Below are 25,112 nucleotides of genomic sequence, written 5' to 3'. Positions count from 1 at the left end.
ACCCTCCCCCTGCTAAATGTGTCCTAGACTGTGTTGAATGTGTTTTAGATTAATCTTAATGTGTCATAGACTGTGCTAAATGTGTAGTAGACCTAGACTGTGTTAAAAGTGTTCTAGACTGTGCTATCTGTGCTAAATCTGGCCTCATAGACTGTGCTAAATGTGTCATAGACTGCTGTGTTGCTGACTTGCTAAATGTGTCCTAGAATGCTGTGTTGCTGATTGCTTTCTCTCTCTCCACAGGGACATCCTCCGAGTAGGGGTGATGCTAGCAGGCCACCAAAAGAAGATCCTGAACAGTGTCCAGTCCATGCGGGCCCAGATGAACCAGATCACCTCTGTGGAGGTCTGACCTCTGACCTCTAGACGAGTAGGACACCAGACTATACCGGACCCCCAGCCTGGTCTCCCTGTCAGACTGTGACCCGCCACCCCCATCAGACCCCTTTCTCTAGACCATCCTCCCCTGAGTTCAGTCAACAGTCTGCAGCCCGTACTGTACGGTCAGTCTGGTCAGTTTTCAGCCATGCTCAGTCCACAACCACCACCCCCCCGTATGTTACGTCTGTCTCTAGTGCTGAGCCTACGACGGTGTCCAGACTGTGTCCAGTCTCCAACTGCAGCCTGCCTGTGTTGAGTGCACAGCTGCAGCCCCTCCCTTTGTTTGTAGTAGGATATTGTTTACAGTCTATTAGTTGGATATGATTTCTACTAGTCCCCAGACTGAAACTCAACAACAAGACTGCCCTTTAAAAGGGCTATTAAGAGAAGGTTGGGACTAGACTTCATAGGACTTAACTCTCATCTTTCACAGTGAGGTTCTGAGGGTATCAGCGACTCCAACAATATGACCTGTACTCTGAACGAAGTGGATGGAAAAATTGTAGACTACAATACAGTTCCATAGACTTTATGGATGTAAAATGAAATGACTCATCTTCTGGAAGCATCAGACTCAGCGTTCTTGTGAATAATGCTCTCTTTTGACAATTTGAAAATTGTGGAGATTATATTTCTGTTTGCTATCTACAGTACCTACACTTCTAATCTCTTGAAAATATGTTTTGAAAGTTTTTTTAAAAACCTTTGAACACACTACTTCCAACAGCCCAAAAGAACCATAATATAAATGTAATGTACTGTGCATGTCATTGTCTGGTACATATCAGATGCACTTGACTCTATGTCTGCAGACTATGCGCTGCACGTAGCGCCCCGCGGTTGCTAGGGTTCTCAGTCGGGGTCTCAATTTACTGTGGAGAGTTAGAAAAGTAGATTACACAAGGTGCAATTTTGGAATTTGGTTGTGCATCAGCAGTTCCAAAATTATTGGGACATTTTTACAATTTTTGTGGTTGTTTTAGCTCTATACTCAGCACTTTGGATTTGAAATGACACAATAACTATGAGGTTAAAGTGCAGACTGTCAACTTTATTTTGAGGGTATTTTCATCAATATCAGGTGAACCGTTTAGAAATTAAAGCACTTTTTGTACATTGTCCCACATTTTAGGGGACCAAAAGTATTGGGAGAAATTCACCTATATGTTTATTAAAGCATTTGCTATTTGTTTTGGTTGTGTTTCAGATTATTTTGTGCCCAATATAAATCTATGGTAAATAATGTATTGTGTTATTTTGGAGTCACTTTTATTGTAAATAAGAATAGAATATGTTTCTAAACACAAATAATGATGAGTGAGAAAGTTACAGAAGCATAAATATATCCCTCTTCGAAAAAGGCTAACCTCCCATGTTATATGAAATGATAAGAGGGTAGCATGTCTTGAGGGTATGATATTTGTGCATCTAACTTTCTCACTCATTATCACTCACGATTCATTCAGGACTATCAATAATCATTGTATCATCCACATGAATGTAGAAGTGTTTAGAAACATATGAAACATACCCTCAAATGTAAGCTGACAGTCTGCACTTTAACCTCATAGTCATTGTATAATTTCATATCCAAGAGGTTGGAGTACAGAGTCAAAACAACAACAAAAATTGTCACTGTCACAATATTTTAGAGGTCACTATATTGTCAGTCAGTGGCAGTCACTCAATTAGCCCATGTCAGCTAACCAAATCTTGTTTAGGGTCCCCAAAAGCCTAGGGGCTCTCCGTTGTTTCTCTCTCTTCTGGGAATCACAGGTTGCCATAGCCACTGAACCATGTCGGCCATTTTCATTGTTTTGGAGTTCTGCTCCGTGCAATCTTTGCTTCAGTGACTCAGTGAGTAGTTTTTTAAATGTTTCTATGTGCACCTTAATGATGAAGTAGGATGGGCGCTACCATGACTTCTCCCATTGCAAAATTGTTGTGTGCAAAGTTTAGATTACGCTTTCCTTTTGCCCTCCGCTATGTTTAAAGGATCTCATGTGAATACCAATGTACTTTGGTCCTGTCATGAAAAAGCACTTGCCCTCCCCTTTATGGTACATACAAAATGGCTGCCTTAGGTTATGCAGCCAGGTGTTCAAAACTGTACTTGCACAAAATGGCAGCCTCTGAAGCTCCACAGGTGGGAAATGATCAGAAAATGAGCCTGCTGGTATTTAAAAGACTTCACAGAACACTGTGCTCATTTGGTTGGTTTTTAAATAGTTTTTGTTTTTTGTTTTCATACTGCTACATATGATCACCTTTGACAGTATGGAGCTGTGAATTGTCACGTAATCTGGGATCATACACTGCCGGCATATTGACATGTATATACTGTTGCCGTTACTATTTAAAAAGCTAGAACACGTGTTTATGAATCGTCTCAGAGAAAAGTGGGGACTTTTTAAAGAAATGGATGAAAGGTCATTTAAAAAACGGACGGGCTTCAGTTTTTGTTGTACTGAGAGGTAGGGTATACATCTTCCTCCTATTGTGCCAGCACAAATCAAAACAAGTTTACACGTTGATACTCCGTCCATAACGTACTGAACTTGAGGTTCAGGGATCAGCAGGAAAACATTTTAAATGTTTTTGAAAAGTGTTGTTCTAAGCAGCCAAAAGATACTAGACAAGTAAAACCAGGATATTGCAACCTCTGCTCTTTGAGTGCTACAGTGTCTGCATGCTTCCATTGTCTCAGCACTTCATGGATAAATCCCAATCAGCTGTTCCATAGGGCATCTCACATAGCATTTAATAGTTATAAATAAGGTACTAATTAGGAGACACCTCAATGAGACAACAGTGTTATTAAAATGTTATACTACTGCTACCCAACCAACAAACTCTGCTTTTCTTGGGAAAAGAGACACTCCCCACTTCAATGAATAGGAATATGTTCTTCCAAAGACTATCATCTGCAGTTCTTTACAGATACATTGTCCTCATCTTATTATGTATTATCTGTTGTTTAGCATAGCTTCTCATCAAGGTACAGCTTGTGCATTAATGTGTTGGAAGCTTTGCTATTTGATCATATAGGATAGCCCCAGACACTCATTTACTTTGTTTTTATAGGCCTAGCATAACAAGTGGGGAGGCAATGTACTATACAAGACCTGAATTTGTGAATGAAGGAAGACTGTCAAATCAAACAAATCTTTATTTGTTTATTTTTTTGCTTCTGTCAACAAATACACTCAGAAAGAACCTGCCATCTCTGTGTGTGCCATTTGCTAACAAAAGAAACCAAAATGGACGCTTCTACTGTAACCTCAAGTCAATATTGTTGTGCCCTCTCTATATGACCACATTTAAGTTTTTGTCATTCTCTGTGTGTAAAAAGAACTGTCATTCCCATGTTAAAACTGTACTATTACTATACCTCTATACCGTTATAGGACCTTCTCCACATTCTGTCACGTTTGTCCTCCGTCCTTGGTCTACCAGCCCCCCCTCCCCGTCCAGTCCTAACCACTGTGATTGCATTGGGACATTTTGTTTTCTGTATAAATGTACATTGACTGTAACCCTGTGAAGGATGTAACAATTTTAATTATTTGTAATACTGTTATTTGTCTATTTTATTTTAGAAAAAAGACAAAACAAAAGAAAACAACATCTTCAACAACAAACTGAAAGCCGGTACAACTGTTTCAATAATAATAATAAAATATTGGTTACATTCCGTCTCAAAGTACTTTTATTTTCTTCAAGAACCTTTCCCCTTTATCTTGCATTACATTTATATTCACCAAATAAAGATCTTATCCTTTACTATTTTCTATATTTGACCATGTCTTCTGCCTAATGTGTTTTATCTTCACTGTAAAATGACTGGTCCTGAGACTGTAAAGGACACATTGAACACAAGAGGGAAGTAGAGACCACTCTAGGATATTTGTCCAACAATGTCAACAGTCAAGTCGCTTGTCTGTTTGTTTTTGCATTGGTGAGCATTTGCCCGAAGTCTCATCTGTTTAGTCTTTTATCGTATAGTAATTACATTTCCAAATACAAGAATTAGAAGGCTTGATTCCAAGTTGTACATCAACAGTTTTCTTTCACTCACTGGGTCATTGTGTGGTCATGTGTGCTTTCGGAGAGAGTGCTGTCATTCTTTACCATCAAATGTAAACAAACAAAAAAAATGTAAACAAAATCCGGATATATACATACATCTGTCAATGTAACGGACGTGGGTGCAACTTTCTCTGCTAGATTAGAGATTTCCTCAGCTGAAGACATTTGTGATCATGTACTTCTGGATTCCTTTATTTCAGAAACATAATCTGGGTAAGCGCATCTCATTTCCCAGAAGGCACATTGTACTACACCCTCGAAAGCCCAACTGCCATTGTCTGCCTGCCTGCCTGTTTGTCTGTCAAATTCCTGCAGCTTGATCCTGATTCTTGATCGTACAGAATGTAGCTAGACTTCAGTCAGATATCACAAAAGATGACTCACATAGCTGCCAACCTTGTTCAAGTCTCACAGTTGGCAGGTGTGGTGTTTGGACATACGCACGCACAAACTCACAGAACGACTGAAAGGTGGTCTCAGGTTTCTTTTGAAGAAGAACAAGATGTCTGTCTAACTTTCCACAGTGGCACTACCAGCTCAGAGCCCTAGCTCTCTGTCCTTGACTGGCACCCAGGGTACACAGCCAGCGGGCACAGTCACACCTGCCAACGTGCAACTAAAGAAGTGACAGCTGGGCCCCACTGTCTTGGATGCTTGGGTCACTTTGAAAATGACCGTTGGAAAGAGTGGCGCCATACTTTTCCATTGGCACCTCCCTCCCTCCCAGCCCTGTATGTGCAGCTGTTTCCGACCCAGGTGCCACACATCAGGTTACACTGACATTTATTTACATGCTAAACCTGAACTGCATGGGGGGAAACACATTAGCCTATTTTCACTTCATAGGGCCCTAACGGCCTCTGCAGGGAAGCTCCCTACAATTACACTAAAGAATAAAACTTATCAACTAGTCAATAACAATAATAATTTCTGTGTTGGTGCCAATGAAATTAGTGATTAATGTTGATGCAGGCACGTGCACAGATAGGGCTCTAGGGGTGCCTGAGCACCTGCCCTGTTGCCCTCCTATAAGTGAAGTGCCCTTTCCATTTTTATTCAACTTTTAGTCTAATTTTTGTCCTGTTCTATAAAGAATTGCCCATCAAATTCGCTAATTTCTCATTTTTGAATCTTGGAAAATGTCCCCTCCCCCTCCTCTGCCCACACAGGAGTGCTCACTCAGCTGCACTGCACAAATCCTCCTACTGCTGCACAAGCAGAAACCACAACTCAGATGTTAGCAGATGTTCAATCACAGGTAAAGACTAGTTACATTGTAACAACAGCATAGCTAACAGTTAGCTGATTTACATCATCTCAATTACTGGGATTCATTGGAATTGACCCTTCTTATAGGAACCTCCAACTCCAGGTGCACCCCCTCCCTAACGTTCAAAATTATTTTCACCTGCAGTGACTGGGGAGTTTGTCAGGATCAAAAGAAATATGAAATCAAGACATCTTTTTTTTAATGACATTTTATTATATTTTTTTAAATAGGCTTTTTCTTCCACTTTGGAAATGTGGAGTACATTGGTAGGAAAAAAAATCTAATTTAATATATATTCTATTTAATTTTACGGCTGTAAAATGTCCAGATTGTGCAAGGGGTGTGTAGACTTTTACTAGTGACTGTATACAGGTATTTGTTATACCAAGGCCCGATGGCCCTGTAGAAAATGGCCCTTCTTCAAAAGAAAAAACTATTTTTAAAAATGTATATTTAATTGAATTGATATTTTTCAGGGGGTGCTGCAGCACCCTCAGCACACCTGCTTCCCACGGTTATATCTGTGACATGCTATTCCCAACAAGCATGTTTGATGTATCAGGAAATGCTCTTGGTGGACATAGCATACATTCTGTTTCTGTAACTGCGGTCTGTGGACATGATGTCTGACTACTGTACTGTAGCATAGAGGTACATAGCATGTAAACAACAACAGCTGGCAAATTAGCTGCCGGTGGTAAGGTAACTGCCATTGGGAACACATTGCTTAGTTTAAGGTACAGTATTTCTGAAGACCACTTGGCTTTTGCAGTGGATGTGTTAAAACTGTAGTGTATGTACTGTATGTTTTTCTAACTGTGAATGTATAGGACATGCATTAAAGCAACAGGAGTGGATTGTATGAGACAGCCATTCATCTTGTTGCTCAGGAAAGGCACGAGACAAACGCATCACCCCGCTGTGGCAAGCTGTCATGTGATGGCGTTCCTCAATATGACACTTTTGGGATATTCGCCTGTGCTGCACAGGCAGCTTCACACCACGGTGTATGTTTAGAGCACGTTGTCATGGCAACAGAGCTGGGATGGCCAGATCGTGCAGCACAGTGAGACAGAGGACAGTTGAGGAGGAGATGTATGTGATGATGATTCCCAAGGATCACGGTCATCAGGATTATATTCCTCCTGGGATTCTGCTGGGAGCCATGTGACATCATCACAACATGTGAGTTATCTGATGTAATTTGGACACGAGTCACTGTCGGTAGCTCCCCAGCCCATACGGTTGGATATAAATACCCATGCTTTCAGTGAGTCTAGCCTTGCTTAGATCCTCACAGTATATTCTTCTTCTGACTCACAGAAGGTGTCCTCGTTAATTGTTCTGAAGAAGAAGTAATGAGACTCTGAGGGTCGACCCTCCTGCAAACTCACACCACCTTCTGGCTTACCCTATCGCCCTCCACCCCCCATCCCCCGCTCTCCCCACTCCCAACACACACCCTCCCCAGCGCACGTCTCTGGTTTGCTAGTTTCTATTTAACCCCCCTCCCTTACTCTCTCGCTCTCTCTCTCTCGCTCACTCCCTCTCTCTCACTCCTCCCCTTATTCCCTCAAAGCCAGCAGGCTGCTTTTCGATCCAGACCGCTTGCTACATGATCTCCTTGAAAACACCGTTGCGCATCTCTCTCGCCGCTCGATGGCTTAGCCTTTGTAGACTACTCAACAAGAGGAAGAGAGATGCCAGCGCCAGGACATTGACTCCTTTCTTTCTTCTGCTTCCCCCTCCCCTTCCTTAATCTCCCACCCCTTGATCTCTACCCCCTTCCCTGTGCCCTCTCCTGTCCTGTCCTGTACCTCCTTCCTCCCAACCTCCTCCTCCCCTACCTAAACCCCTGCTCTCCCTCTCAACTCGCACCCCCTTGACAATGTTACCATGCATTAACTGGCTTCAGCCTTTCCTTGCCTTGCTTTCCTCCACCTTGCTGACTCGGGGCCACAACTGTCCGTCCAGCTGCCTGTGTCCGGACCACCACACTGTGGACTGCCAGGGCCAAGGTCTCACCAGCCTCCCTAGCCCCATCCCCCTGGACATCCGGCGCCTCCTTCTCTCCGACAACTGGATTCCCTGGATCCCCTCGGACTTCCTGGTTCTGTACAGCGACCTGGTCTACCTGGACCTGAGGAATAACTCCCTGTCGGTGCTGGAGCCCGGCACCCTCAGCACCTCATCTCGCCTAGTCTTCCTGGACCTGGGCAGCAACAACCTGACAGAGATCCAGTCAGGGACCTTTGTGGAGTCCCGGAGCCTGATCAAGCTGCGTCTGGGGAACAACCCCTACCTTAGCCTGGTGGAAGAGGATGCTTTCCTGGGGCTGACCTCGCTGCGGGAGCTGGAGCTGGAGAGGAACGGCCTGCAGGGGCTGGATGTGGGGGTGCTGGAGCCCCTAACCTCACTCCGGGTGGTACGCCTGGAGGGCAACCCCTGGGTGTGCAACTGTCACTTTGCCAAACTTTTTGTGTGGCTCACGGAGAACTGCCACAAGCTTCCAATGGGTATGTAAGCTGCTTAACAGCACGTATTTGTTTTACCATCTTTGCCTGTGCTAGGACATAGAAAACCAATCTTTTGTCATAATCCAGCAGCCCACTCGTTTCTGATTCAAACAATTTATAAGCTATCAAACCTTAAGCCAATCAGTTATAGAATAATAATGTAAGACTGCACAGTACACTGAAAGACAGGTAGTGTAATGCATGTAACAGTGGTTAGTATTACATTAAATGTCTCTACTTGGCCCAATATCTATAAACATATCAAAATCAAATCAAACCAAATCAAAAATGTATTAGTCACATGCGCCGAATACAACAGGTGTAGACCTTACAGACCTTACAGTGAAATGCTTACGAGCCCCAACCAACAATGCAGTTTAAAAAAATACGGATAAGAATAAGAAATAAAAGTAACAAGTCATTAAAGAGCAGCAATAAAGTAACAATAGCGAGACTATATACAGGGGGGTACCGATACAGAGTCAATGTGCAGGGGCACCGGTTAGTTGAGTTAATATGATAACAACAGAGAGTAGCAGCGGTGTAAAAGGGGGGCAATGCAAATAGTCTGGGTGGCCATTTGATTAGATGTTCAGGAGTCTTATGGCTTGGGGTAGAAGCTGTTTAGAAGCCTCTTGGACTTAGACTTGGTGCTCTGGTACCAGAGACAACAGCCACACTATGACCAGGGTGGCTGGAGTCTTTGACAATTGTTAGGGCCTTCCTCTGACACCGCCTGGTATAGAGGTCCTGGATGGCAGGAGGCTTGGCCCCAGTGATGTACTGGGCTGTTCGCACTACCCTCTGTAGTGCCAAGCGGTCAGAGGCTGAGCAGTTGCCATACCAGGCAGTGATGCAACCATGCTCTCGATGGTGCAGCTGTAGAACCTTTTGAGGATCTGAGGACCCATGACAAATCTTTTCAGTCTCCTGAGGGAAATAGGCTTTGTCGTGCCCTCTTCACGACTGTCTTACATTTACATTTAAGTCATTTAGCAGACGCTCTTATCCAGAGCGACTTACAAATTGGTGCATTCACCTTATGACCTCCAGTGGAACAGTAGTGCATCTAAATCTTTTCAGGGGAGGGGGTGAGAGGGATTACTTTATCCTATCCTAGGTATTCCTTAAAGAGGTGGGGTTTCAGGTGTCTCCGGAAGGTGGTGATTGACTCCGCTGTCCTGGCGTCGTGAGGGAGTTTGTTCCACCATTGGGGGGCCAGAGCAGCGAACAGTTTTGACTGGGCTGAGCGGGAACTGTACTTCCTCAGTGGTAGGGAGGCGAGCAGGCCAGAGGTGGATGAACGCAGTGCCCTTGTTTGGGTGTAGGGCCTGATCAGAGCCTGGAGGTACTGAGGTGCCGTTCCCCTCACAGCTCCGTAGGCAAGCACCATGGTCTTGTAGCGGATGCGAGCTTCAACTGGAAGCCAGTGGAGGGAGCGGAGGAGCGGGGTGACGTGAGAGAACTTGGGAAGGTTGAACACCAGACGGGCTGCGGCGTTCTGGATGAGTTGTAGGGGTTTAATGGCACAGGCAGGGAGCCCAGCCAACAGCGAGTTGCAGTAATCCAGACGGGAGATGACAAGTGCCTGGATTAGGACCTGCGCCGCTTCCTGTGTGAGGCAGGGTCGTACTCTGCGGATGTTGTAGAGCATGAACCTACAGGAACGGGCCACCGCCTTGATGTTAGTTGAGAACGACAGGGTGTTGTCCAGGATCACGCCAAGGTTCTTAGCGCTCTGGGAGGAGGACACAATGGAGTTGTCAACCGTGATGGCGAGATCATGGAACGGGCAGTCCTTCCCCGGGAGGAAGAGCAGCTCCGTCTTGCCGAGGTTCAGCTTGTGTTTGTACCATGTTAGTATGTTGGTGATGTGGACACCAAGGAACTTGAAGCTCTCAACCTGCTCCACTACAGCCCCGTCGATGAGAATGGAGGCGTGCTCAGTCCTCTTTTTCCTGTAGTCCACAATCATCTCCTTTATGGTTCCTCCTCTTTGTTTTCAATTGTCTATCATTTAAACAGCTATTGGCTTTCAACCTCATCTTTATTTATTTCCAGTGCAGCTTGTTGCTCATACTACTGATAATTCTGTATAGATATGGACAAGTCAATGTTGTTATGAATAAGATCACTCTGAGACATCTTGGTAAGCATGAGAAAAGCAGAAAGATAATTGTGGTAGACTAGTGGGGAGTCCCAGATTCAAGATACCAGATTGTGTCTGAATAATTAATTAACCATATGCCTCATTAGAGTCTGTTCTCAGATTGTGTGTGTGTGTTTGTGTGTGTGTGTTTACGTGTGGGGGTGTGTGTGTGCGCACACGTTCTAAAATCACAACAAGAAGACTGTTTATTGTTTACATCCTCAAACACTGTCCGACAAAATATACAGGGTGTAGATCACGAGTAAGAGCTTCAAGATCAAAAAGATATGAGGCCAGGGTATCACATTCAATAGGATCTGAATCACTTGATAGATCATAATACACCTGCATTGTTTATTTAATTACAGACAAAAAGCATTTCTGATCCACTCGATGTACTGTTACAGTATGGACAGTGAGTCTATTAATATCTATTAATGTTTACAGAATTCTTCCTTGTTTGCAGTGTTGACAGGTCATTGCACGCATTGTATAATGCTCACTGTCATTCTCCAGAGCTACTGTAAGCAGGTGCACAGTGCTGAGATCTGACCTGAACAGACATTCTATGCGTGGAAGTCCAACTGCATGCTAGCAGATACCCATAGACTTCCAGTCATTACGCCAATGCTAGTTAGCGTTGGCTCGCGAAACTACCTCTAACTTCCTTCATATTGGATACATACACATCAAAATGGTAGTTCATCTGAGTCTGGGGAAAATTGACAAATTCCCAAAGTATCCCTTTAACTGCTTCCCAAGAGAGCTTGGCTAGTGCTACTAAATACATGTTCTTACAAGTTTATTAAGGTCCGTCCAAATGAGACACATCGATATTATTTCCGCTGCAATTAGGGCCATATATGTGTCCCAAATGGCACCCCATTCCCATTATAGTTCACTACTTTTGACCAGGGCCCATAGGGCTCTTGTCAAAAGTAGTGCAGTATATAGGGAATAGGGTGCCATGTGGGAGGCAACCTATGTTATTACAGTACGCTAATCAAAGCAACAGGATGTTCTACGGATCATAATAATTATCAAATTGGCACATCAACAATCTTCACAGTGAATTTATTTTCAATAGCTGTGACCTGGACTCATGGCAGAACACAATGTTATACTAACAACATTCTGTGTGGCACATTAGCGCCTAGCCTTCGGTGAGCCCAGACACATACAGTACACACACCGACACTATGGTGCTTTCTAAGTGCTCTTCTGTCCTCCTGAAACCCAGAAATGTTTTTTTGTCCTCTCTAGTGGACATCAGTTCTTGGTCTGTGTCTCTGAGGCCATACAAGCCACTGTATTAAATCCTGTTGTCCCTTTGAGAGGACATTCTGGACTTTTCAATGATATCACGTGTAGGGGTGTGACCTTGACAACTTTATCTTCCTGGTTCTTTAAAAGATGGCTGGCGTTAAAATTAGCACATTTTATGGACATGTGAAACGTGTGTGTAATTATTAATTCTAGTTTTTGTGAGTTTGATATTCAAATGTTTTCTAGGAAGTGAGTATTTCAGCAATAGTTAAGTGAGTTGGTCAGGACTTTGTCATATTTATTTAACATTAAATAAGAGCTAAATAAGAGCTTATCAAGAAATGTCCTCTGTAGTGGACACCCAGATACCACAACTATGTTTTTCACCTACAGTACTGTACCCATTGACTGTCATATTAATTTGTGTATATTTACATCCTAATGACCACTACGGAGGACAATTTTGTACTTACAATAAAAATAACAATATTTGTTCCCACATTTTTTGGGGTTACATGTATTTTTCACCCCAAACACTTATGTTATAGAAAAAATATTGAAATCCCTCAGGAGGCTATAGGCCTTAGCAACTTTAGGCTCCTTGCTAAGTAGGGCTCACCCTAGAAAACCTCTACTGTATGTTACTCTAAAGGACATGTGGATGTACAGTATATTTTTACATATAGTCAGACTTAATCTTTCCCATTGCATTGGGGACAAACTAGTTGCATGCCATGATAATCTTGTCATCATTCAGACAAGGCAGGAGACTAGAAACATGGATCGGAGTGTATATTCATTAATAAGACATTAAGATTTGATGGATTAAACAAGTCCTTTATTCGCTTATTACTACATTCCTGACCCTCTGAGGCTTAATCACAATCAATACTTGTTAATTACTGAGTGTGAACTAGAACTGTGAACAAACTGGGGGCTGGAGGGCGCAGGATATTGGATCACTTGTTGTCCTGGACGCTTCCACAGAACCATTCAATCTAGCGCAGTCACTTTGTGGAATAAGTCAAAAAGTACATTTGCTCTTGGACACTGTAATTTCACTGACCCAAACAGTAACATCTTTCTTTTACCCACTTTGCTATCTAGCATCAGGGACATTGCTCTGTCAGTTCCTGATTGAGATTATATTGATCTGTATAGCATCTGAGAACATAAATAAACATTTACAAACTATTGAGCTTTACTCATTGAGTTTGTGAGTGCTGGTTTCACATACACATTGTAGCCTGCTCTCAGGTACTGTATCATCAAGATGCAACAAAGCTCACTAATAGGGTCAATCTGCGATTGGGACAGCTTTAAAAAAGAAATTACAAAAAATATATACTCATTGATTCTTGAAGAATATAACCACTTTGTTGTTGTTTGAACTGCAGATTGCCCCTTTAAAACACAGTAGCTGAGGATATTTCACAATGGTGCCTTTAGGTGAGTGTGTGTGAATAATTCAAAGCGGTAACCTGTATAATCATACCATAGAGTGCTGTTCTCTAGTGCTGTTGAGTCAAGGATGAACAATCAGCATACATGTTTTACTACACTTCATTTGATACTGACGACAGCTTACCATTGACACTGATATTGTCTAGACCAGGGATGGGCAACTGTAGGCCCGCGGATCACCCCCCCCCCCCCAAAATAACAATTATATTAACAACAACCTGGGACTCAACTTCATGTTGAGAGTTAGAATAGTAGAATACACAAGGTGCAATTTAGAAATGTGGTTGTGCATCAGCAGTTTTTCTCTTGTTATGTGAGTCACTGACAGTCACTCAATTAGCTCATGTCAGCTAAAAGGTTTTGATTGTTGAGTTAGTCTAGCCAGCTATCTAAACTTGTAGTTATCATGGTCAAATTACCGACTGGGTTGCCCCCATTGATTTTTTTTGTCACCCTCAATCAGATATCATATTCTAAATTGCTAACATTTCTCTCCACCCTATAGCAAAATGAGTCGAATTAGCTGTAAAACTGCAAATTCTTCTCTCTGCTCCATGGCAAAATGAGTAGAATTGCATGAAATTAGTTATACAATTGAAAAATCTTCTCTCTGTCCTATGGTAAAATGTGTAGAATTGCAACATTTTCTCCACGCCCATGGCAAAATGTGTAAAATTTCAGGAAATTAACTCTAATACATATTTTTATTTATTTCCGCTGTCAAGAGGAGGGCCGTTAAAATGTTTGGTTGCAAGGTGGGGGGGCTCCCCAACCAAATTTCACTTAGGTCCCCAAAAGTCTACGGCCAGCTCAGACTGCATGTGTGGGTATGGATGAGGGTATGCAGACCCATGAGTCACTGTGACCCATCATAGTTAGTTCTGATTTTTTTGTGTACCCCAGCCCCATCGAAGTTGCACATCCCTGGTCTAGACTAATGTTCCCTCACAGTAAAATATACTCCATTGCTCTAAGAGTGACACACACACAAACATATACATAAACAAACATACACAAAAGTACATGCAACCATGGATGCAGACAAGCACGCATGTTCATATGCAGGTAAGTCACGTCCTGACCTTAGTTCCTTTTTTATGTCTCTGTTTTTAGTTTGGTCAGGGCGTGAGTTGGGGTGGGCATTCAAGGTTTTTGTTCTAGGTTTTGTATTTCTGCTTTTGGCCTGGTATAGTTCCCAATCAGAGGCAGCTGTCAATCGTTGTCTCTGATTGAGAACCATACTTAGGTAGCCTGTGTTCCCACTATTATTTGTGGGTAGTTGTTTTCTGTTTTGTGTATTCACCTGACAGAACTGTGTTGTTTCTTCCTTTCACTTTGTTATTTTGTTTTGTGTGTTCAGTCGAATAAATTATTAACATGGACACTTACCACGCTGCATATTGGTCCGATCCTTCCTACTCCTCCTCAGACGACGAAGATATTCATTTACAGTAAGCACTAGCACGCACAGGCACAAAGTAAAATATAATTCCAACTATATAGCAGCATGGCAGCTATATATATATATATATATATATATATATATATATATATATATATATATATATATACAGTACCTTCAGAAAGTGCTTAGACCCATTGAATTTTTACACATTTTGTTAGGTTATAGCGTTTTTATAAAAAATTTAAATCCTCAGCAATCTACACACAATACCCCACGATGACAAAATGAAAACAGGTTTTAAGACATTTTTTTATAAATGTACTAAAAATCAAAAACAGAAATACCTTATTTATATAAGTATTCAGACCCTTTCTATGAGACTCAAAATTGAGTTCAGGTGCATCCTGTTTCCATTGATCATCCTTGAGATGTGTCTACAAGTTGATTGGAGTCCACCTGTGGTAAATTCAATTGATTGGACATGATTTGGAAAGGCACACACCTGTCTATATAAGGTACCACAGTTGACAGCTCATGTCAGAGCAAAATCCAAGCCATGAGGTCAAAAGGATTTGTTCGTAGAGTTCCGAGACAGGATTGTGTTGAGGCACAGATGTGGAGAAGGGTACCATAAAATGTCTGCAGCATTGAAGGTCTCCAAGAACACAGTGGCCTCTATCATTCTTAAATGTTTTTCAGCTGCAGGGACTGGGAGACTAGTCAGGATTGAGGCAAAGATGAACAGTGCCAAGTGTAGAGAGATCCTTGATGAAAACCTGCTCCAGAGCGCCTCAGACAGGGGGCGAAGGTTCACTTTCCAACAGGACAACGTCCCTAAGCACACAGCCAAAACAACACAGGAGTGGAGTAAGGACAAGTTTCTGAATGTCCTTGAGAGGCCCAGCCAGAGCCTGGACTTGAACCCGACAGCTCTGGAGAGACCTGAAAATAGCTGTGCAGCAACGCTCCCCATCCAAGCTGACAGATCTTGAGAGGATCTGCAGAGAAGAATGGGAGAAACTCCCCAAATACAGATGTGCCAAGTTTGTAGCGTCATACTCAAGAAGACTTGATGCTGTAATCGCTGCCAAAGGTGCTTCAACAAAGTACTGCGTAAACGGTCTGAATACTTATGCAAATTCGATTTTTCCGTTAGATTTGAGATTTTTTATCATTTTAATAAATTTGATTTTTAATAATTGAACAAAAAAACATGTGTTTTTGCTTTGTCATTATGAAGTATTGTGTGTAGATTGATGAGGAAAAAAACGATTTAATACATTTTAGAATAAGGTTGTAACGTAACAAAATGTGGAAATAGTCAAGGGGTCTGAATACTTTCCGAAGGCACTGTATATAACACATCAATATAGGACACTATGCATACTCATGTCAAATATGATGCAGTGATTTTGTTGAAGATGTTAAGTCTATAGGCAGCCTCAGACAATTTAGGCATACTCAACCCTTCCCCACCCCCACATCCATCGCCATCACCACCAACACCGAAACCATGCGGACTCTGTCCATCTATTTACAATGTATTATTCTGGTCCTCTCCACACGAGACACTATGGCTGTGGCGTGCAGAGCCAGGAATAGATCCAGAGACAGAGCCAGAGACAGAGAGAGAGACTACTGTATATATGCATAATATGACATTTGAAATGCCTTTATTGTTTTGGAACTTTTGTAGGTGTAATGTTTACTGTTAATTTTTTGTTTATTTCATCTTTGTTTATTATCTATTTCACTTGCTTTTGGCAACGTAAACATATGTTTCCCATGCCAATAAAGCCCTTAAATTGAATTGAGAACAGAAGAGCCAGTGTCTGGGCTGAGTTTTGCTTGTTGTGCTGCGCGGTGAGGAGGAGAGGAGAACCACGTGACTGGAATTTCACAGAGCGATGAGGTCACTGAGTCCCTCCGCATGTGGAAAACCCCTTCTGGTCTAACTGTGACTCACCACACATATACACTTACACACACACATACATACACATGCACACACACTCACACACTTGATAATGATGTCTACTGACTGCTGGCCACTGCAGCTACAGACAGGCAGGATAAAATGGAAGCGCCCCAAACTGCTTTTTTATTAGAACATGACTGAGGTACACCATATGTGCTTTTAGATTACCAAAAACAGTGAATACTGATTGAAAATATAACAAATATTTAACACTTCTTATTAGTGGAATAGATTGGATTCGTTTACAAGAAAACCAGAGCCTCATTGATGCCCCTTGTCATTATAAATCAAATAATTCACAGTATAATCTATCTATATATAATTTGGTGCTGTTACATTATTGTCTGTTATCGTGTATTCCTGTATCTTATTACAATATTATCAAATCACCAGAGCGCAAATATCAGTCTCGTCCTTGTTCTGCACACTTCTGTTATTCTCATGCAGAAAGAAATCACGTGACTGTATATTTTCATCCTCTCAAATTAGGGTAGGCTGCTATAATACTCATACTTTATGCTCTGCTTATGCATTCTTACACGTCATATAGCAACTGAACACAAAACCATAACAAAACCTTTTGAACCCTAACTTATAAGTGAAGAGTTTATTTCCAAAACGATATATCCACCAAGCTTTCACATTTCTGTGTTTTTGTCAGAAATGATTGCTTATGGGTACCTTCATCTGTGTTTAAAATATTATTGTTCTCAGATGTCATTATTCATAGATTTTAGGTGTATGAAAAAAATGTTTTTGTGTGTTTTGCAAAACGCTAGCTATATATCCATGGTTTAGCTGTATATCCATGATGGTTTAGCTATATATCCATGGTTTAGCTGTATATCCATGGTTTAGCTGTATATCCATGGTTTAGCTGTATATCCATGGTTTAGCTATATATCCATGGTTTAGCTGTATATCCATGGTTTAGCTATATATCCATGGTTTAGCTATATATCCATGGTTTAGCTGTATATCCATGGTTTAGCTGTATATCCATGGTTTAGCTGTATATCATGGTTTAGCTGTATATCCATGGTTTAGCTGTATATCCATGGTTTAGCTATATATCCATGGTTTAGCTATATATCCATGGTTTAGCTGTATATCCATGGTTTAGCTGTATATCCATGGTTTAGCTATATATCCATGGTTTAGCTGTATATCCATGGTTTAGCTATATATCCATGGTTTAGCTATATATCCATGGTTTAGCTATATATCCATGGTTTAGCTGTATATCCATGGTTTAGCTGCATCCTGTATATTTGACTATGATATGTGATATTCTCACCTAGCTGTTTTAAGATGAATGCACTTACTGAAAGAAGCTCTGGATAACAGTATCTGCTAAATGACTAAAATGTCAAATGTAAATATTTTACATACAGATCTGTTTTAACATGTTTTAAATGTTGATGTCAAAGATGCATCATTTGCACAGTTCTTTATTAAAATGTAGTTATTTCTTACATTTGGCTGTGTAAAACCTAGCAGGACTACTTATAGCATTTAGCAAAATAAATACATTATTATTTGTCTCTCTGAAATGAAACCATCAAGTGATACATTTTAAACAAATACATGTCTGTCATTGAACAACCCCATTACATAATTAGATAGTGAAGTAAACACACCAATGTCGTTCAGAATTTATACAATAAAAGCTAATTTAGCAACGGATATATAGCATTTTGTAATTAAACTCTTCAAGTGTTGTGATGTTTTTTCTCCAAAACAGACAAGATCACAATGGACAAAGCATTTAATCTGAGTAGTGTTCTTCTAAAGCACTAATGCATCTGTCTCTGTTGTATTAATACCCAGGGGTTGTTCCCCTTTAAATCTGTCATCTGGTGTCTGCTAATAACACACTCGTTGGAGCAGAGATTACTCTCCTTCTTCTGTGTAAACCAAAGCAGATAGGTCTAATCGCAAAGTAGAAATTTCACAAAATAATGTTTGCCTCGGAGGGGTGAAAAATGCAAAGTTGGAGGGATCCATGGTCAAATCATATCAAGAAATGATGTAATTGGGGTGATGTGTGTGTCTGTGACAAGTGTTCAGCGAAGCCTCGTAGATCACACCAATCTACGACACCAGGAATATAGCTTGGCACTAAACACATGTATTTATATGACTGTTAAAAGCATTGTGTTATCTCCAAATCGCCTAGCTATAACAGAGATGTGTTAAGACCACACACTTCTCTAGATGCATTAGGCCATTCAGCTCTGTGTGTGTTACTGTACATGTAGGTCAGAGTTTCCCAAACTCGGTCCTCGGGACCCCAGGGGGTGCATGTTTTGGTTTTTGCACCAACACTATACAGCTGATTCAAATGACCAAAGCTTGACGATTATTTGATTATTTGAGTCAGCTGTGTAGTGCTCGTGCAAAATACAAAACGTGTACCCTTTGGAGTCAACAGGACCAAGTTTGGGGAACCCTGATGTAGGTGTTGATGTATGGTAATGCAGTCACTTGATACTGCCAAGAGACAAGCTTTTCATAATCGTTATATTTTTTACGTGGGAAAACTAAACACAAATGATCAAATGGGTGGGTTTTTTAGACTTGATGTGACTCAATGTGTGGGAAATGGTGAGACACATGAACAGGCACAGTAGCTACTACTGTAGGCGTACTGGGCTATAGCTAATATATCAAACAACTCTGAGGCAAAACAATGGCACCCAACTGTTCCCTCAGTGTCCTCACTAACTGTAAATTGTTACAGTAAGATGATATCACAGACGAGACATTCTTAGTAGATTCCAACCACAGTGCCATTCCAAACTGTATGGTAAACATGCTTTTCAGCAGTTGAAAGTGACATTGAGTGACACAGTACTGTGAGCAGGCAGGACAGCTGATCCCCTGTGTATTTATTCAGTCATCTGAGGAGAGGTCAGCTCCACCATGCATTATATCTGAAAGGACTGGATAGAAGAATGAAGCTGTTACCTTCACTGCTGCCTGTTAAGCTGTTACCATACTTCATCATTTTAGATATACACTGTGTGTAGGCCGGGGTTGATTTGAGATTGGTCCATAGAGTGACTGTGTTCAAGACTGATGACATCATATCCTGTTCTCTCTCTCTCTTTCTCAGGTATGGAGGGGTTGCAGTGTTCCCTTCCCATGGATGGGAGTCTTATGTCCCTGAGCCTGCTCTCTGAGGCGAGTTTCCGGGAGTGCCGGGGCTACCTCTCTCTTACGGACATCCTCATTGTCATCTTCTCGGGCATCTCAGTCTCTGTGGTGGCCATTATAGCCAGCTTCTTCCTGGCCTCCATGGTCCACTGCTTTCAGCGACTGGGCAAAGCTGGTCAGGCGGAAGAGGAGGAGGGCAACGACTGAGGTGAAGAAAAAGCATGATCTGGGACCAGATTCAGTATCACTGCAGACATAGCAGACCCGACTAGGTGCCTCGTAAGAGTGCCAGGCAGAAGGGCAGGACAATGGGAGAGCAAGGCATGGACAACGAGGAGGGAGTATATGGCCAAGGAATTGTGCAAGAAAGCTCTTACCATGTGAATTCCTGTGCGCTGCATTGGTGGCAGTCAGCAGCACACCAGGAGGGTTAAACCATGTCAGGAAAGATTGTGTTAAATAACCTTGAATGATACACGTTTTCTTATCACTGAAGTACGAAATGTGCTACACTCTTAGAAAAAAGGGTTGGAAAAGGGTTCTTCGGCTGTCCCCATTGGATAACCCTTTTTGGTTCCAGGTAGAACCCTTTTGGGTTCCATGTAAAATCCTCTGTGGAAAGAGTTTTTACATGGAACCCAAAAGAGTTCTACCTGGAACCAAAAAGGATTCTTCAAAGGGTTCTTCTATGAGGACAGCTAAAGAACCCTTTCAGGTTTCTAAGAGTGTATGTTTCATTGATTGAACACAGCCTTACTACAGATGTAGGATTTTCATTCGACCTACACTATATTGTCACAGCAAAATGATCCTGCAGATACAGGATTTGAACATTTAGTCCATAATGTTGCTTGATCGGTGGTTAGGCTATTAGCTGGCCAAAAGTAGGCTACATGAAAAGTGCAATACAGTTAATATAACTGTGTGTTACTGTGGGTTTTCAGTGAATTTACGTATATATCAAAGCTCATCTGCATTTCCTGCGGTGCAGGAAAAATCTTAGTAACAAAAGAGTGATCAAATTAAGATCATAAATCTGCACCTTACTTTGGAGAGATCATTCAGCATTCTCTTGAAATCGTAGTTGTACTATATTTGGCCTACAAACACCACCCTTTCAAAGAGGACTATTCCTCTGCTGCCAAGGGGTTCTTTAAGATCTGGCTTGAGCTGGGAAGTAAAGGGACAGAGAGGAGGACAAGGGACCGGCACACTGCAGTCTAATGCACACTTATGTCCATTGCATTGATTTGAGTAGCAACCTACGTAACCTTTGTTTACCAAAGAACAGTCCGAATGAGAATATTCTATTGTTACAATATAGAACACAGAAATGGGATAGCATGAGCAATCAACATGGATGTTACACTAAACTTTGACACAAACTCAAAAAATGCAAAAAACTAGTCAATATGGAGGGCATTGTTACAATATCTGTTTTTGGAGCATAAATGTAGCCTGACAATGTTTGGTGTTACAAAACCCAAAGGAGTAGGCAAGAGAGCAGAAACAGACTGGCACTCAGGCTAGCATAAATGTGTTCTTGGCTAAAAAACAGTCACACGTTAGGTACAGTATAATATATAGAACAATATGCTAAAATATCCTGCCAATTATCACCCATAAATGTAACTATGGAAATCATTATATTATACTTGTAAATGGACCAATGTATTTCCTTGTTTCAGGCATAATGTAACTTATTTTACATTTGACACTTATTTTACATATTAATACAGATTTTTTCCTTCTTTTTTTAAACAAATGAAGTATCTTTTTTGTATGGAGATTTTACATCCGATGTGATCCGAAGTCTCTAATTCCAAGCTAACAGGGCTAAGGTTAAAATCTGTTCATTTATTTCAATATCTTGATCATCCTTGATGTTTGGGCCTTCCAGTCCTTTCCCATGTCGGCGTTTATTACGCCTGGGTACTGGAGCCATCCTCAATAGACCAGCAGCTAGTAGCAGCCAGGTGAAATTGATGAATGAATGCTTTTGGTCAATGATGGCATGTGTATTTTTTTGGCTTCCTGAAACGACTGGGAGATCATAAATGAAAACCAGCATACTCATAGATGCTTCAAGACCTGCGTTTTGAGAGGTTGTCTGTCAAACTATATCTGTCTCTGGCACTTGTAACCTACCAATGAGATTTGAGATCCCAAAAACAGATTAAAGGGCTTTTTTTCTGATGCACCATAACAAACACATTAAAAATATTAAGACGGGGTTGCAAAGTGCAATGTTACCAAATGTAAGAGAGAAAATGAAGCAGTAAAATAAACACATTATGCTCTGGAACTTTGCTTTTACAACTTTTGTTTCACATAACCTTTCTGTTTCTTTGAATGAGGATGTACAGTAAGTACACTGTCGACTGAGTGTTCAAATCATTACGAACATCTACTCTTTCCATGACATAGACTGACCAGGTGAATCCAGGTAAAAGCTATGATCCTTTATTGATTTCACCTTAATCCACTTCAATCAGTGTAGATGAAGGGGAGGAGACGGGTTAAATATATACTTTTTAAGCCTTAAGACAATTGAGACATGGATTCTGTATGTGTGCCATTCAGAAGGTGAATGGGAAAAACAAAACATTTAAGTGCCTTTGAATGGGGTATGGTAGTAGGTGCCAGGCGCACCGGTTTGAGTGTGTAAAGAACTGCAACACTGCTTGGTTTTTCACACTCAACAGTTTCCCCGTGTGTATCAAAAATGGTCCACCACCAAAAGGACATCCAGCCAACTTGACACAACTGTGGAATGCTTTTGACACCTTGTAGAGTCCATCCCCCAACAAATGGAGGCTGTTCTGCGGTCAAAAGGGGGGTGCAGCTCAATATTAGGAAGGTGTTCCTAATGTTTTGTACACTTAGGGTATCTAGAATATTTGTATTTTATTGATTTAACCCTTATATAACAAGGTGTGTAAATAGAGAACCAATTCTCATTTGCAATAACAACCTGGCTAATAAGTACACTTTGGAACCAACATTGTATACTAAACAAAATATAAATGCAACATGTAAAGTATTGGTCCCATGTTTCATGAACTGAAATAAAAAATCCCAGAAACTGTCTATACACACAAAAAGCGTATTTCTCTCAAATGTTGTGAACAAATGTGTTTACATCCCTGTTAGTGAGCATTTCTCCTCTGTCAAGATAATCCATCCACCTGACAGGTGTGGCATATCAAAAAGCTGATTAAACAGCATGATGCATCAGGTGGAACTTGTGCTGGGGATAATAAAAGGCCACTCTAAAATGTGCAGTTTTGTCACACAACACAATGCCACAGATGTCTCCAGTTTTGAGGGAACGTGCAATTGGCATCCTGACTGCAGGAATTCCGTTTTAGAGAATTTGGCAGTACGTCCAACCGGCCTCACAACCGCAGACCACTTGTAACGACGCCAACCCAGGACCTCCACATACTTCACCTGCGGGATCGTCTGAGACCAGCCACCTGGACACTTGATGAAACTGTGGGTTTGCACAACCAAATCATTTCTACACAAACTGACAGAAACCCTCTCAGCGAAGCTCATCTGCACGCTCATCGTCCTCACCAGGGTCTTGACCTGACTGCAGTTTGGTGTCGTAACTGACTTCAGTGAGCAAATGCTTACTAGATGGCCACTGGGAGGCTGGAGAAGTGTGCTTTTTGTGGATGAATCTCGGTTTCAACTGTACCGGGCAGACAGTGTGTATGACGTTGTGTGGGCGAGGGGTTTGCTGATGTAAACGTTGTGAACAGAGTGCCACATGGTGGCGGTGGGGGTATGTTATGGGCAGGCATTTTATCGATGGCTATTGGAATGCACAGAGATACTGTGACGAGATCCTAACACCCATTGTTGTGCTATTCATCTGCCGTAACCTCATGTTTCAGCATGATAATGCACAGCTTCTGAAAAGTGTCTCAGTTCTTTTTCTCTGTTAAACAAAACAAGTAAAAACAATCAATGTATGAAAATTGTTGACACTTTTATTGGTTGAAATAATGGCCCACAATTTTCCATTATTGCTTTAGTTCAAGCTCCTGGATTTACACAAACATCTCAATGTGAGGAGCTGCTGTCACTGTCCAACCAAAGGACCCATATGGGTGCCCTTTACGCTCAATGAAATCTGTTTCTTCGGTCCAATAATCACAGGTGCCATAATGCTAAAGCTGGCATCCACATCACATGCCATGAGCTGTTCAATTTCATTTTGAAGAGCTGCCAAGGATGTTTTAATTTCCATTCAGGGTCAGGTCTTATTCCCATGTCATAACAGTACAGTAACAATTCTAGATGAACTGTACATAAAAGAGATTTAGTGATCATCACGTAATATAAATACAAACATTAACTATAGGCCTATCATTTTTTAGGTTTTGTTAAACTCAATAACACAATCGTGTATATTGTTCTGAAGATAATGCTAGTAAAATTTCTCATTTCGTGGTATCTAACTCATAACATCATAAAAATAACATATATTAATCAAGTCTTATGCTCCAGCTTGATGTTACAGTATTATACACACGGAAATAGTGCATCATGCACTGGGAGTCAGCGTGCTGTTAGAGAGTCTTTGTGAAGGGAGATGAACAACACTGTCTTGTGTGCTGTAAAACAACTGGACGGAGTACAGTTGTACCCTGTGGGCATGGACACAAACAAAACAAATGGATCAACAGTGGGGTGTGATGTCAGAACAGACCTCCGACCAACACGCCACTGATGAAGATGAGAGTGGAGGGAGTGTGAGCCTTCCTGCCAGTGCCATGCAGCTAGCTGAGTCACCATACAGAATGGATAGAAGTAGGATGAGAGAGGAGGGGGGAAAGAACAGCAGAAAATTTGGATTTTCCCGCATCCCCTGAATTCCTGTTGTCACCATGGTAACATTTGCTGGAGGCCAGTTCGGAAAACGAAACAACCACTGAGGAAGAGCTTTTAAAATTGCTACGTCACTGCCCCCCGTAGCTTACACCGCAGCGTTAACTGCAGAGACAGTTAGAAGTAATGCTACATATTTAGTGATTTGAACAGTACAAATCATTTCTCTAAGCCCAATAAAACGGATTGAAGTGACTTGAGGTTCACGACACTGTAACAAAAGTCACGACAAGACTGCCATAGCACCAACAAGTGACAAACTACTTAGAACAGTTTAAGTTTAAAATCCGGTGATAATGATAGTGATCCAGTAAAGGTGTTAATGATTGAAATCAGCGGTTAGAACAAGAAGGACGCACGATGCCAGAGCCCACACAATCTGCATGATCTTCTTTCCTATGCTATACATTGTAAATATTTCTGATACACCTCTGTGTATACTCAATCCCATGTTAAAGTGTGATTAATGGAACAACAGGTTGCATACATTCAAGCCTGTTATGTGCCGAAAGGGAGCTGCTGCCTGCTGTAAG

General features: G+C 41.5%; 2 protein-coding genes across 2 annotated transcripts in view; both read left to right on the top strand.

Moving 5' to 3' along the window:
* Positions 1-4,072, top strand: part of LOC115102212 (ephrin type-B receptor 2-like) — a 62,704-nt gene extending 58,632 nt beyond the window's left edge. Inside the window, exon 15 of the mRNA XM_029621890.2 lies at positions 244-4,072. Within this exon, the coding sequence (XP_029477750.1) occupies positions 244-352 (109 nt within the window). The 3' untranslated portion in view covers positions 353-4,072. The remainder of the gene's footprint in view (positions 1-243) is intronic.
* Positions 4,073-7,288: 3,216 nt separating this feature from the next.
* Positions 7,289-22,769, top strand: LOC115102210 (leucine-rich repeat-containing protein 38-like). The gene is made up of 2 exons (XM_029621889.2): positions 7,289-8,256; positions 19,637-22,769. Exons 1-2 carry the CDS (start codon positions 7,629-7,631, stop codon positions 19,882-19,884), a joined length of 876 nt encoding a protein of 291 aa, XP_029477749.1. The 5' UTR covers positions 7,289-7,628; the 3' UTR covers positions 19,885-22,769.
* Positions 22,770-25,112: the final 2,343 nt, after the last annotated feature.

This window comes from Oncorhynchus nerka, linkage group LG20 (genome assembly GCF_034236695.1).
Source record: "Oncorhynchus nerka isolate Pitt River linkage group LG20, Oner_Uvic_2.0, whole genome shotgun sequence".
Taxonomy (NCBI): domain Eukaryota; kingdom Metazoa; phylum Chordata; class Actinopteri; order Salmoniformes; family Salmonidae; genus Oncorhynchus; species Oncorhynchus nerka.
The sequence above is the reverse complement of the archived record's forward strand: the minus strand, read 5'-3'. Positions and strand labels throughout refer to the sequence as shown.

What these genes read in the sequence shown, in the direction of transcription:
- LOC115102210 (XM_029621889.2), top strand. Translation starts at nt 7,629, where the DNA reads ATGTTACCATGCATTAACTGGCTTCAGCCTTTCCTTGCCTTGCTTTCC. An exon ending in CTGCCACAAGCTTCCAATGG is followed by an intron (nt 8,257 to 19,636) that starts GTATGTAAGCTG and finishes TCTCTTTCTCAG; the next exon opens with GTATGGAGGGGTTGCAGTGT.